Genomic DNA, 13218 nt, shown 5'->3' with positions numbered 1-13218 from the left:
CTGGCACATGTTTTATATGCATTATTCTATTTAATCCCTGGGTCAACCCTTAGAAGAAGGTACTATTATTTTTCCCATTTTACAGATGAGGAAATAGAGACTCAGAGGCAAGTATCTTCCAGAATGTCAAGCAGCTATTAAGTGGCAGAAGCAGGATTTGAGCCAAGGTTTGCTTGATGCAAATCTCATTCTTTTAGACTGTTATGCTCCCCACTGCTAGCCTTTCCTAAAGATATACCTTCTGCTTATATTGGATTTAATCAGTCCATCTTTGTATAAACCATCAGCCAGCTTTTGAGGTGATAATGTTTGGTACAAATATATCTTGTTATGCGGGTTAAGGAAGAGACATTGGAACACATCAAACCTTTCAACAGGTATATTTCAATCACTGGGAATGTAGAAGCACTCTATCAAAACTCTGGAAATGTCTTTCCTGGAAAGCTAGCTACCCCAAGTATCTTTCTGGTTGTTTCCTCCTCTCCCATGTAGTATCACTTACCATTGACAATGGAAGGCATGCCACCCACCTTTCTCACTGATGCTGTGAATGATGCTTTTCCCTTCATTATCTGTAGTTATTAGGAATGTAATAAGACATTCATTTTCTCCTTGCAGAGAACAGGGAACAGAACTATCCTTTGAAAAATCTGCAGATAAAGGAGTCATTCATTAGATTAAATGAGATTCCAAATGAGATTATTTTTAAAGCAAGGTGGTATTGAGTTTTAATATGCAAATAGGAATTTTCAACACTGCAGACTAGGAATAGAAAAGACATAGGATTTTTCCCACCACCTGAAGTTTTAGTTTCTTCTCATGTTCCAGAAGAACAGTTCCAGGTGTGGTCAATCAGAACTGACCATCAAATGCACTTATGAAACTGATGGGGGGCAGGATTTCAAAAGAGTGAAAGTACTTGAAGGCACGTATGCCTAGTTGTTTTGGGAATAGAAGGGCCCTGATTGTGGTAATGAGGGGGCTGTATGTTCCTCTTGGCTGAGAGCATCTGGGAGGAAGCCTAGATTACATTTCAGAAAAAGACTACACAGCCCAAACTGATACTGATATTTCTAAGGGGGCCTTTCCCACAGTCAAGATTGCTGGCCATGTATTGTCACAACAGTAAATATCAATTAATATCAGGAAGTGGACATTGAAGTATTATGTACTCAGGGACTAGGAGGATGAAAGTAAACCCCAGATTAAAAGGAACCCAGTGGACAGTTGGCCTACCATTCAGTATAGCCCCTTTGTTAATTAAAAAACAAACAAACATGGGCGCCTGCGTGGCTCAGATGGTTAAGCGTCTGCCTTCGGCTCAGGTCATGATCCCAGGGTCCTGGGATCGAGTCCCACATCAGGCTCCCTGCTCCTTGGGAGCCTGCTTCTCCCTCTGCCTCTCTCTCTCTCTCTCTGTCTCTCATGAATAAATAAATAAAATCTTTAAAACAAACAAACAAACAAACAAACATAACCCAGTTTTCCTCAGATCTTTTTCAAATAGAAATGTTTTCTTATTGAGCATATTCAAGAGACAGAAAATGAATGTCACTACAGGAATCGAAGATATAGTAAAATGGTCAATCTGAGATGTTAATACAATTTTCAGAATTTTCAGCGGCCTGCTACCTATGCCAGAATTCTGTAGCATTGTCCAAATTAAAAAACAAAACAAAACAAACCTGCTTAAAATTCTCCTATCTTCTAAGTTGGAGACTTTGTAATGATACGGTTACACTTTTTCTGGAAACCAAATTGTTTTTCAGAAACCTGTAACTAGAACAACTATTTGCTTTTAACCTATAATTTTGACATATGATCCAATATTAGTGTATTATGACACAGTGGGTCAGAATATTGAAACTGGGACTGTCCTAGATAATCTTGGACATACTCTTGCTAGACCTATAACTTTTCTCATTAACTTAAAAATAAAAGTTTTAATAAAACAGAATCTATATGTGTTCCTTTGATTCTAACAAAGAAAAAGTAAATAATATGCTATTTTTTGTTCAACAATGCCCTAGCCACAGAAAGGAAAATGTTAAATTTTTTTTTTTTTTGCATTTAATTTATAAGATAAAAACCTCATGTCAGGGTCTGTGAGAAGGATGTCTGTACTATCTATGAAAAAAGGGACTAGTAAAACACTTCACATTTTGGGTAAGATTTCAGATGATAGAGTTAAGTGAAGAAATTGTTTTTGAATCCATTAGAAGCACCTATTTACCTAGGACTATTAGGAAATCTAATTCTAAATCATTCTCATCTGGTCATTCCGAAATGTTTATGATCATCTAAATCACCTGGGATTTTTTCTTCCAATAAAGATTCCAGGGACCCTCCTGGGTATCCGATTTGAGAGGGCAGTGGTATGCACAGGAGCTTGTATTTTAGTGAGTTGTTTAACAGTATTTTTAATAAGGTGATCAGATTATGACATCCAGGAACCTCTGGGCAACAGTTGATTAGTGATATTTGTGTTATTTTGTGTGTTATGTCATGCAATAAGACTGCATATATAACTCATACTTTGGTCATTTTTTAGATGGTCTTTACCACATGTCCTCCTACCACACTGCTCCAATTAACTAGGATTCATGAAGTCTTGGAGAATAATGCCTTTTCTTGTTGGAGAGATTCCAGCCCTCCCCCCCCACTGGCCATGACAGTGCACACCCACTCTGTTCCTCTCAAGCTTACTTACTGGAACATCTTATTCTCAGGTAGAAAATACACAAATAGCTTATAACACTCCTTTCAGTAATATTAATCCTGCTTTTTTATTTTCTTTTAAATAGCTACACTGAAGTACAGAGAGGCTTAATTTACTTCACCAGGATTATTTAAGTTTTCATGAAACTGTTAATATGACCTTTGAGTCATGACTCCCTTCTAGCTTTAATTACTTCACCACTCCTTTCCATGACTGTTAGGACTCTAGATTTAGCCAGTTTTGTCTTGTTTGGGTATTAAAATGGTATTATTGAATGTGCAATGAAAGGGTCCAGCTTGGGCTGGAGATTTGCATAGTGAGCCGCTAAGGTTTTCTTTTGTTGTTCATTAAGGAATGGACCTTTCTTTTTTACCCTCCTTTATGAGTGCCAGCAGGGCTGCCCTAGAATAATACGATGAAAATAAGATCTCAGGCAGTCCATGAAATTATACTTAGAAAAGGAAGAAATGTGAGAAGGCGGGGCGGTAAGGAGGCCAGCATCCAGGAAGGTCCCGGAAGGATACAGAAATATAAACTATGTGCACGCACCACTGAATTAAGACAACTATGCATTTAAAGATCTGTGCTCTGGGGACGAGTCAGGAGTTCTCAGGGGAACAGTTTCCCAAGGAAAAGAAAGGGTTCTGTGGTCAAGTAAGTTCGGGAATCCTTCCCTACTCTAATTCTTCCTTTTGCCGCTCCTGAAAATTCACAACGCACATTTAATGTAATGTGCATAATTTTTCAGGAGTCCTGTGAAATAAACAAAAAGCTTAGCTTCCCATTTCCCAAACTGATATGACCATCCAGCACTTTCAGAACTAGTGTTCCATGGAACACACTTTGAGCAACAATGCTCTGAGTACATGAGTGTTGGGGTAAATTAAAAAGTGACTTTCAGGGGCGCCTGGGTGGCTCAGTCGGTTAAGCGACTGCCTTCGGCTCAGGTCATGATCCTGGAGTCCCGGGATCGAGTCCCACGTCGGGCTCCCTGCTCATCAGGGAGTCTGCCTCTCTCTCTGACCCTCCCCCCTCTCATGCTCTCTATCTCATTCTCTCTCTCAAATAAATAAATAAAATCTTTAAAAAAAATAAAATAAAATAAAAAGTGACTTTCAGCAAAATGGAATGAGTGAAGTTAAACCACGTATCTTTAGAGATGCTCACGCAAGTCTCCACAGCAGTTGAGGAATAATGTCTTTGGATTATAAAGTTATGCTATTTTACTTTACTCTCCATGTGCTTGTTGGGGGAAGGATGAGCTGATAAAAGCCCCTATGCAAGAGCAAATATGTGGTGATAATTTCAAGATGATGTGATCAATGTCATACTGGGTGAGTAACTTGAAATAGAACTTATAAAAATCCTCATTGGAAAGTGACTTTTTAATTCATAGGCTGACAAATATATTTTTTCTCTCAAATTCAACAAGGTTAGTGCTTTAAATGGTATTAGGAATCCAGTTATTATTTTCAGTTTCTCAGTTAGAAATAGTTGTATTCACCTGTTTTGAAGATAATTTACCCAGTTACACAAAAAGAATAATGCAAGGGGCGTCTGGATGGCTCAGTCAGTTAAGGGTCTGCCTTCGGCTCAGGTCATGATCCAGGAGTCCTGAGATAGAGCCCCATATCGGGCTCCCTGCTCCGCGGGAAGCCTGCTTCTCCCTCTCCCTTTGCCTCTCCCACTGCTCATGCTCTCTCTTTCTCTGTATCTCCGTGTCTCAAATGAATAAATAAAATGTTAAAAAAATATGCAAATATTTTTAATGCCCCTTGAGACCTATTATTCCTCTCAAATCCAAGCATTAATGATAATCTACTCAGAAAACTATGTATTTAACTATAGTAACTCTCTGTTCAGGACTTAACCATGTTTCCAAGGTTTACTCTTTTTCCCCCTCAGCACATTACTTTCCCATGCTGCCTGTGAATGGAGTTCTAGTCATTTGCAGGACATTTTCTGCAATTTTTAGGCATTTCTTAGAAACACTTGGTAAATATCTCAACTGTTTGCCATGAAATGAAGCCCGAGGATATGCACTGACTTTGAGCTAGTTACTAATGTGGCCAGTCCACAAATGCTGCTTTCCTCAGTGATTTTACGGCATCCTACTTTCAGTATTAGTGTAAGGTACACACCATCTTGCCCAATTTATGGTTATTTGGCATATCTATCTTTAGTCACCAGAAAGGCACAACTGAGGGGTATTATGAGCACTAATCATGTTCCTCCATATGGGGTTATTCAACTGTGCACTGTCAGAAATCTCAATTTTGAAACAATGTACGTGATTTTCAAAACAATATAAATGCCACTAACTTATTCCACTTTGGAAATGGATTAATTTCTCTATTCTATTTCTGTCTCTTCAAGACACATATCCTAGAGTGTCATACATTGTCTTGATTATTGCACTTTGCCTGAGATACGTCTTGGTCCCTTCTCTAAAGCGTGTAGAGCAGCAGGTCCACCAGAGCTGCCTGAGAATGCAGAGTTTGGGATGCTGGAAGAACAAATCCCCCTAGATTGTCCCTTGAGGAGGAGCTAGTCATCTTCTTCACAAATTATTTTTTAAGTGGGCTTCCCAGCCAAAATACAACCAATTTAAATATCTGAGATGATATTTTACCATTAAAAAGAATCCAAGTTTAAGTCATTAAATTTTAAAATGATGGTGAAAGAAAGCAAGAGCCGAGTTTGCTTAGCAGTTAAAGGTCACAGGCCCTTCTTGTATTTGGGGGGTGAGCAACAGGGAATTAAGGGTGGTCATGTAACACCCGTGTTTGGAAAGTTGGGAGTTAAAGCACACGTAAAGGAGTGGAGGGAAAATGGCCACTAACCAGAAACTACCTGGTGTCTCAGGCCTGCTCTCCGGAAACCCTCTTACACTTCACCTTGTCCTATCTTGAGATAAGGCAGTAGGATGATAGAGGATGATTTCAGTTTTAGGGGTTAACATTTAGCTATTTTTAAAATTTTCTTCTTGGGATGCCTGGGTGGCTCATTCGGTTAAGCGTCTGCCTTCTGCTCAGGTCGTGATCCCAGGGTCCTGGATCAAGCCCCACATTGGGCTCTTTGCTCAGCAGGGAGCCTGCTTCTCCCTCTGCCTGCCGCTCCCCCTGCTTGTGCTCTTTCTCTCTCTCACTTTCCAACAAATAAATAAATAAAATTAAAAAAAATTTTTTTTCTTCTTTTCTAATTAAAAAATAACATTCTGGAGTTCTCTACAATTGCATTTGTTAAGCAAAGGTGAGCTTGCCAACAGAGCCGAAGTCAAATAGAATAGCTATGACTTTAAATTGCTTGTATCCCAAACCATCACGTTTTTAGTCTTATGGGATGCATTTACTCTTAAAAACTAATGTTGACTATGGACTCTGAGAAACAAACAGTGTTTTAGAGGGGAGGGGGGAGGGGGGATTGGTTAGCCCGGTGATGGGTATTAAGGAGGGCACATACTGCATGGAGCACTGGGTGTTATACGAAAACAATGGATCGTGGATCACCACATCAAAAACCAATGATGTATTGTATGGTTACTAACATAACATAATAAAATTAAAAAACAAAACCAAAAAAACTAATGTTGAACTAGTGCCCTGGTTCAAATGAGGTCGAGCTACTGAAAAGCCCTTCACAGAGTTTCTGCCTCTCAAGAACAATATAAAGGAAAAGAAAGCAATTTAAGACCAGTCTAACCTTCTGCTTCACTGATGGTCGCCCCAGCTAGTTTGCATTTGTCAACACATTCTTCTCGGGCCTGGCCATCTGCAGACAGGTGGCATTCAATGCAGCTCCTGTGAACATTATTCAGTAGAGTTTATCAGTTCATTTTGGTGGAAAACAGATATGCAGCTGGGATACTGCTTTAATGTGGTTACTGTGATTCGTGCTATAAGAGTGTCTCATAGAGGACGTTGCCTTTTGTTACTTTCAGAAAGATATTTGGGTGATGTTCAAGAGGAAATTGCTTTATTCTGATTCCCCTTAGTAATCAGTGTTTTGTGAGCCAGGCTTGATAATAGCTACTATCCTCATTTATTTATAATGATTGCTTCTGATGGGTTAAATAACAAACAAAGTAACCCCAAGAGTAAGACACACTTATTTTGGTATTTGATTTAATTTTTTGGTTCATTTTACATTCTCATGAGAAAGGTGTATGCTCCTAAAATATGATCAGTGACCAAAGTTTGAATTTCTTAACAGAAATGGTCTGTATTTTAACAAGAATTCTAAGATTTCATACATGTCATGAATGACTATTTTAAAGATTCACTTATCTGTAACTATTTTGAATGAGTCTAAGCCTTATAGGGGTATTTTCAAAAGCTGAGGTTACAGCTTGGATCCTCATTCATGCAGGGTTTTTAATAAACGATTGCTACTTACAGAAAAGTGTATTTCCAAAAACATAGCCAGGGAATTAAGCTTCTCTAGTGATGTCTACGCAGCAAAGTAAAACTCAGACTCTGAATTAATCTTGTGCTGAAAATCACTTTACAACCAGATTCTGTTTGGAGTAACCCCAAACAGCAAAATTTTCTTACGTATCATCCTGCCTCTCTTCCCCAGGCCATGCAAATGTATACTCTTTTAAGTGCTGGAAACATTCTGTGCAGCACCCCCCCATGCTCCGCCCTCAGGCTTCCACCAATCTCAGCCGAAAGTGCCCTGCCCTAGGCAAGCCTTCCCTGACCCTTACCGGTTACTTCTCTTGCCGTGGAAGCCTCTGTGTTCCTTTGTAGGAAGGGCTGAGGAGCCGCAATCTATGTGGGAGTGGGGATAGAAGTCTTGGCTGGAAATTGCCTTTGCACTGCAAGTATATTGCATTTATCTAGGTTATATATTTACTTAGAGTGGTTTTGCAGGGGACTCCTGGACACTGCGGAAACCCTTAAAACCTCTACCCCTCCGTGCATCTCATTGATGTCTGCCCAAGCTAGTGTCATACCCCTGCCCTGAGTGTGAGCTCAGATATCATTATAATTACTTTAAATAATGTCTGTTTTTCCCACTAGATTCTTAGCACCTGTGACGGCAGGAACTGTAACTGTTTCAGTCATCACTGTATGCCTTTGGCCTAACAGGATTTCTGGTGAACAGTAGGTACTTAATATCTATTTGATAAATGAATGTATGAATGAATAAATGGAAGAATGGATTCATCTCAAAGCTAAGATAAACACCAAGGAGATTACCTGATTCCTCAAATTCAAACTACCTTGACTGTTAACTTCATATTTTATAAGCCACATTTTACATTGAATCATGTTTATAGAGAAGATTGAATAGATAAATAATGGAAGAAACATCCTGAAAGGACATTTTACATTTAATTCCATTCAAGTAAGTCTAACCATGTCCCCATACTTCTCTTGGCGTATGTCCAGGCACAGTGACAGAGAAGTTTTGACACCTGAATGGTGAGGAACGACTGAGTGAATATTGATTTTCTTACTTTGTTTACACTGGAAATGCAAATGTCACCACGTTGGGTATAGAGTCAATGAAACTACGAACTGCTTAAGCATGTTTGCTGCATAATACATTATATACTGCAATGTCATCACACAGCCCATTTGGAGATTTGCCTCACTTGACCTAGAAATGTTGCCCCCACTTCCATTAAGAAATTAGCTACCAACCAAAGAAATAGTGGTTCACTGTAAAACAAAAAAAAAGTGTTTTGTTGTTGTTGTTCATATGGTATAAAAGAAAACACAACACACAATAGCTGTGTAGAATGACAACCAAAGAGAGGTGCCAAAGAGCATGAGTGGTAAAGAAGAGGGAAGAAATGGAAAGCCACGATCCTTTTTCTGCCTTTTTGCCTCCATGGGTCTATAGAGGGGAATGAATCAGCCCGGTGAGGCTATACACTTCTAGATAAGGAAGAAGCTTGTCTGTTTCCCCTGAAAAGGCACTGAATGTGGGTGTCATCCGTCTACCTCCAGGGCATTCCTTCTGTGTGGCTGGTATTGTAAGTGAAAGGCCATCTGATGTTATCAGTGTGGGACATCAGCTCAGCTTCCCCAGGCTTGTCTCTAGCAGAAATGTGACATTGTGGTCCCGGATAATCAGGACAAAGAAAGAGGCAAATGAGACACTGATGTTCCAGGCTGATGATCACAGGGACCTGGTGGGTTTGTGTTTTTGGGTGGATGCTCAGAGACCAAACCCACCAAAAGCAACAGGAGGGAAGTTGAGACATTACCGTTTAGAGTTACAGGCATCACCACAGGTAGGGCAACGTTCACAGGTCGGTCCAGAGGCTCCGGGATTCGTGCAAGCACACTTGCCACAGACGCAGTCCCCTCGCCCGCTGCAGAGCACCCCATCCTCAGAGACGCAGGAATCCGTGCTGGTGGTGCAGTTACAGTACTCGCCCGCCCAGCCAGGCCTGCACACGCATTCACCACAGTCACACACGCCGTTATCTGCAAAACAAACGCCCGGTGATGATTAGGGCCATGGCTACTTGGGTGGGGGGAGCATGTTTTCCCTTTGCCTTTAAACACCATCAGAAAGACTGAAGAAAAATGAGAAAAAAATGAGCGTGTGGGGAGTAGGGGGAGCGGTGAGTGTAGGTATATTTTATGGAACGAATTTTGCTAAGTGTGTATATTTATTGATCTGGTCTCTTAACTGAAGACCAATCTGATTACCTGATGTTATATCAAAAAGAACTTATAGCCAGATGAAATGAGATAATCTAGAAGCCTATAATAGCAACTTGGGGGGTGTGTGTGTGATTATGTGTATGTGTGTGTGTATTTAAATTGTTTTTACAATTTTTTTTTTTGCTTTTAATTAGGGTGCCATAAGATAGAGATGCAGCACAGACCTGGATAATGCCTCACCTCTACATCATTCAAGCCGAGTGATCATAAAAGCCTCATCTATCAAATAGAGGGAATAAAATCTTATAGCAGTTGTGGTCAGATGAGATAATGTGTAACTCTTCTAGTTTTGCATTCACCAATTAGGTGTCCTACAGGCATATAGTGAGTGCTCAACAAATTCATTTATTTAAGAAACTTTAATTGAGCATATATCATGTGCTGAAGATTGCATTAGGCATGAAGATACAAAATTAAATAAGGTCACTGAGCTTATTGTTTAGAGTAGGAGACAGGCAAGTAAATATAGTACAATGGGATAAGTGTTATGCACACAGAGGGAGAGTTTTCAAATTAGATCAGCGATTTGGGGATGTTTCCAAAAGAGGTGATGCTTGAGCTGAATTCGGATGCTATAGATAGAAGACAGAAGAGGGTTACATGCATTTTAAGCCGAGAAAAAAAGCATAGGTAAATGACAGAAGTCTGTAATCATGTGACCTGCTTAATACCCACAGTAGTTTCATATAGATAGAGCCAAAGGTGCATATGAGCTGTGGCAGGAGGGCAGGATGGCGGGGGGTGGGTGTTGGAAAGGTCAACGGAAAGTCAGAAATCACATCATGAAAAGCTTTATGGGCTAAAGAAAGAACTGTTATCCTGAAAGTTATGGAATTTTAAGTAGAGACCTGAACAAATAGCCATGTGTCTAGAAATATCCTGGCCTCAGTAGAGAGGGTCAAACTAGAGACAGGAAAACTGGTTAGGAGGTTTTGTTGCAGCAAATGAGGAAAGAAGATCTGAGGTCCTGAACAGTGCGAGTGGAAATGGAGAGGAAAGAGGATACAGTTGAGGTGATGAATACTCAGGGCATGAGTGCCATTGCGGCCATGGTGCAGTGGGGCAGGGAAGAGAGAGAGGGATAGAATCTTCCCCAGGTGACCAGACTGGGCTGCTGAGTGGATGGTGCAGCTTTTTAGTGACCCGGAATGGAAGCTGACGTCTCACGCTCACTGACTTTTCCCCAGTGCCTGGCACAGGGCTTAATTATTGAACGAATAGATTGTTCTCAAGCAGAGGAAGAAGAGCAGCTTTGGGTAGGGAAGATGATGAGTTCATTTTTGGCTCTGTTGAGTTCTGAGGGACCCATGGGACATTGTAGTAGGCATACACATATAATGTGTATATATATATATATATAATACCAATTATAATACACACACACACAGACACACGTATGTATACATACGGAAAAAGAGGCAGAGAGGTTTGAGGTTTGGACCCATCAGAGATAGATGGCAGGTAAAGCTGTTGTGGATTGGTCATGTAGAGAAAACAGATAGACTGAGAGAAGCCCTGAAGATCATCAGCATTTAAAAGGTGATCTGAGAGGGGCACTGGGTGGCTCAGTCGTTCAAACATCTGCCTTCGGCTCAGGTCATGATCCCAGGGTCCTGCGATGGAGCCCCACATGGGGCTCCCTGCTCAGCAGGGAGCCTGCTTCTCCCTCTCCCCTGCTCATGTTCTTTCTCTCTCAAGTAAATAAATCTTTAAAAAATGTGATCAGAGAGAAGGATCTTACCAGGGAACTGAAGTAGGAGAGCAATGAGAGCAAAGCTGCGGAAACCTAGGGCAGAGGAGCTTGAAGGAGGCGGTGCATGGAAACTTGCTGCAGACATAGCTCGTCTTAAGTTATCCTCTAAAATACAATTGCTTTTTGTTTCTTCCTCAGCAAAAAAGGGAAACGTATTCTCATGATAGGGATAGATTTCTATATTAAAGTTTATTCCAGAAAATTAATGTGATCTATAAATAGTCAAATGAAATGTGCATTTCCTTCGAGAATGCCCAAGTGTATCACTGCATGTAAGAATTAGTTGGCAGAAATTAAGAGCTCCTGTCAGAAGTTAGAAGCCCTTCTTTCTGTGGGCTTTCCAGAACCATCCACCATATCACTGCTAATTGATATCCACAAGCAACCAATTATAAAGTACCTGTTCATATAACCACAACCACAAAAGCAACAACAAAACATTCACAATGGCTTCATGTAGAAGCAAGATGATGACCAAAGATCAAGACATAATTGTCAGGCTCTTTTCAGAGGGATAGGTCTTTCTGGAATGCCATTGACTGATAACTCTAAGTGCATAATGGCAGGAAGTATTTTCTGTAATGCCATTTGCCTGTTAGTTTCCCATTTCTTAGAATCAAAATATAAAAGACTAATGGAATTTGGGCAAGAGAATAAATCAATGGAGCCCTATATCTGTGAGTACTTAAAGATGGATGAAAGAAGGTACATGAAAAAGAACGTTGTGGTAATAGGCCTTCAGAGGAGTGGCACATTGCAGAGTGAATTTGTTGTCAAAGAAGTGAGATCTGCATGAGAAGGGGAGCTGGAGCATATTCTGGCCTTTGCTGCAAACAACAGAGTGTCTGTCCACAAGGTCAGGCACAGTTTTTATCCCTGCACTAAGCAGGATGTCAGGCACGTAGTAGGTAATCCATAACTATTTGTTGAATTTGAATAATATTACTTTTATTATCCCATTTAAAAAAAATTTTTTTTTTTTTTTTTTGAGTAGGTTCTACGCCCAGTGTGGAGCCCAGCTCGGGGCTTGAACTCATGATCCTGAGATCAAGACCTGAGTGAGATCAAGAGTCGGAAGTTTAAGTGACCTAGCCACCCAGGTGCCCCTATCATACATTTTTAAAGAGAAAGTTACTAATAATACAGTGACATCCTTTGCGATGTTACTACAAACAAAATAGATTTTGAGAAACACTAATAGATTGAGAATTGTAAAGTACCCTCAAATATGAAGGAAATTGGCATTAGGGAAGTTTTCTGAGTCCAGCTAAGGAAATAATTGTGTTTTCTAAATAGAATGTCTCTAGCGATCCTTGTATCTGATACAAAGAGAGGCCCTATTGTCAGACCTTCCCAACTACAATGCACAGATCAAGTCAACTCTTTCTGAGTGCTTTTCCGTTTGCATGCATGGCACCAAGTAAAGTGAAAGACCATCCACAAACTGGAAGAACTGTGTTGCTCAGCACAGGTCGGCAATTACACTGCTCTAGACTTCTGTGATCTGAGATTTAAAGAGTGAAATATAGGTGGGGGTAAGACTGCTATCCTGTTGTATTAGATTACAGGTAGAATTTTTTTGGAAAGGTGATTTCAAATGTTTAGAGCACATATTTTATTAAAAGATTTTTCTTAGAGATGCAATCTGGGAATCTGCCGAGCATAGTCTTTACAAGACGCCGGGACAGCCTCTGGCTTCGGGCTGTGTCCTGCCTACATCTTATGAGAAGAGAACTGATGTGGGTTTGGAAACACACCCATTAAATAAGGAAATAGACCTCCGAATGAAAGGGGGTAGAAATGTGTCTCAATCTGGACAGACCCTAAATTTTTCATTCTCTGGGGAGAAGAAAGAAGGCAGCCTCAGAGGAACATGTTGGTAGCAAGAGCCGCAGCAAAGAAATGAAATGGAGGTATCACAGGGCATCACAGGGTTTTCAAAGAGCTCGGAGTTCTTTGAGGCTTCTCTTCTCAGGCCTTTTTTTTCCTGAAAACCAGTCTCTTTTATATGTTCCTGACACTGTAGTTTGAAAACATAACTTTCTTAGTTTTCTTTAAAG

General features: G+C 40.3%; 1 protein-coding gene across 11 annotated transcripts in view; it reads right to left on the bottom strand.

Annotated features, from left to right (window-relative positions):
• Positions 1–13218, bottom strand: part of ITGB6 (integrin subunit beta 6) — a 127700-nt gene that overhangs the window by 13277 nt on the left and 101205 nt on the right. For 10 of the 11 annotated variants that reach the window (XM_081814332.1, XM_081814331.1, XM_081814330.1 and 7 more), the window contains 3 exons: positions 8940–9162; positions 6422–6519; positions 531–650 (listed from right to left, as the gene is read on the bottom strand). In XM_081814332.1, the coding sequence (XP_081670458.1) occupies positions 531–650; positions 6422–6519; positions 8940–9162 (441 nt within the window). Of the gene's footprint in view, positions 1–530; positions 651–6421; positions 6520–7414; positions 7492–8939; positions 9163–13218 lie in introns of those variants that run through there. The other variant, XM_081814340.1, reaches the window with a different exon arrangement.

The sequence above is a fragment of the Leptonychotes weddellii genome, chromosome 3 (genome assembly GCF_054177405.1).
Source record: "Leptonychotes weddellii isolate Sample4059 chromosome 3, ASM5417740v2, whole genome shotgun sequence".
Lineage (NCBI taxonomy): Eukaryota > Metazoa > Chordata > Mammalia > Carnivora > Phocidae > Leptonychotes > Leptonychotes weddellii.
Note: the sequence above shows the minus strand (reverse complement) of the source record. Positions and strands in the feature narration are given on the sequence as shown.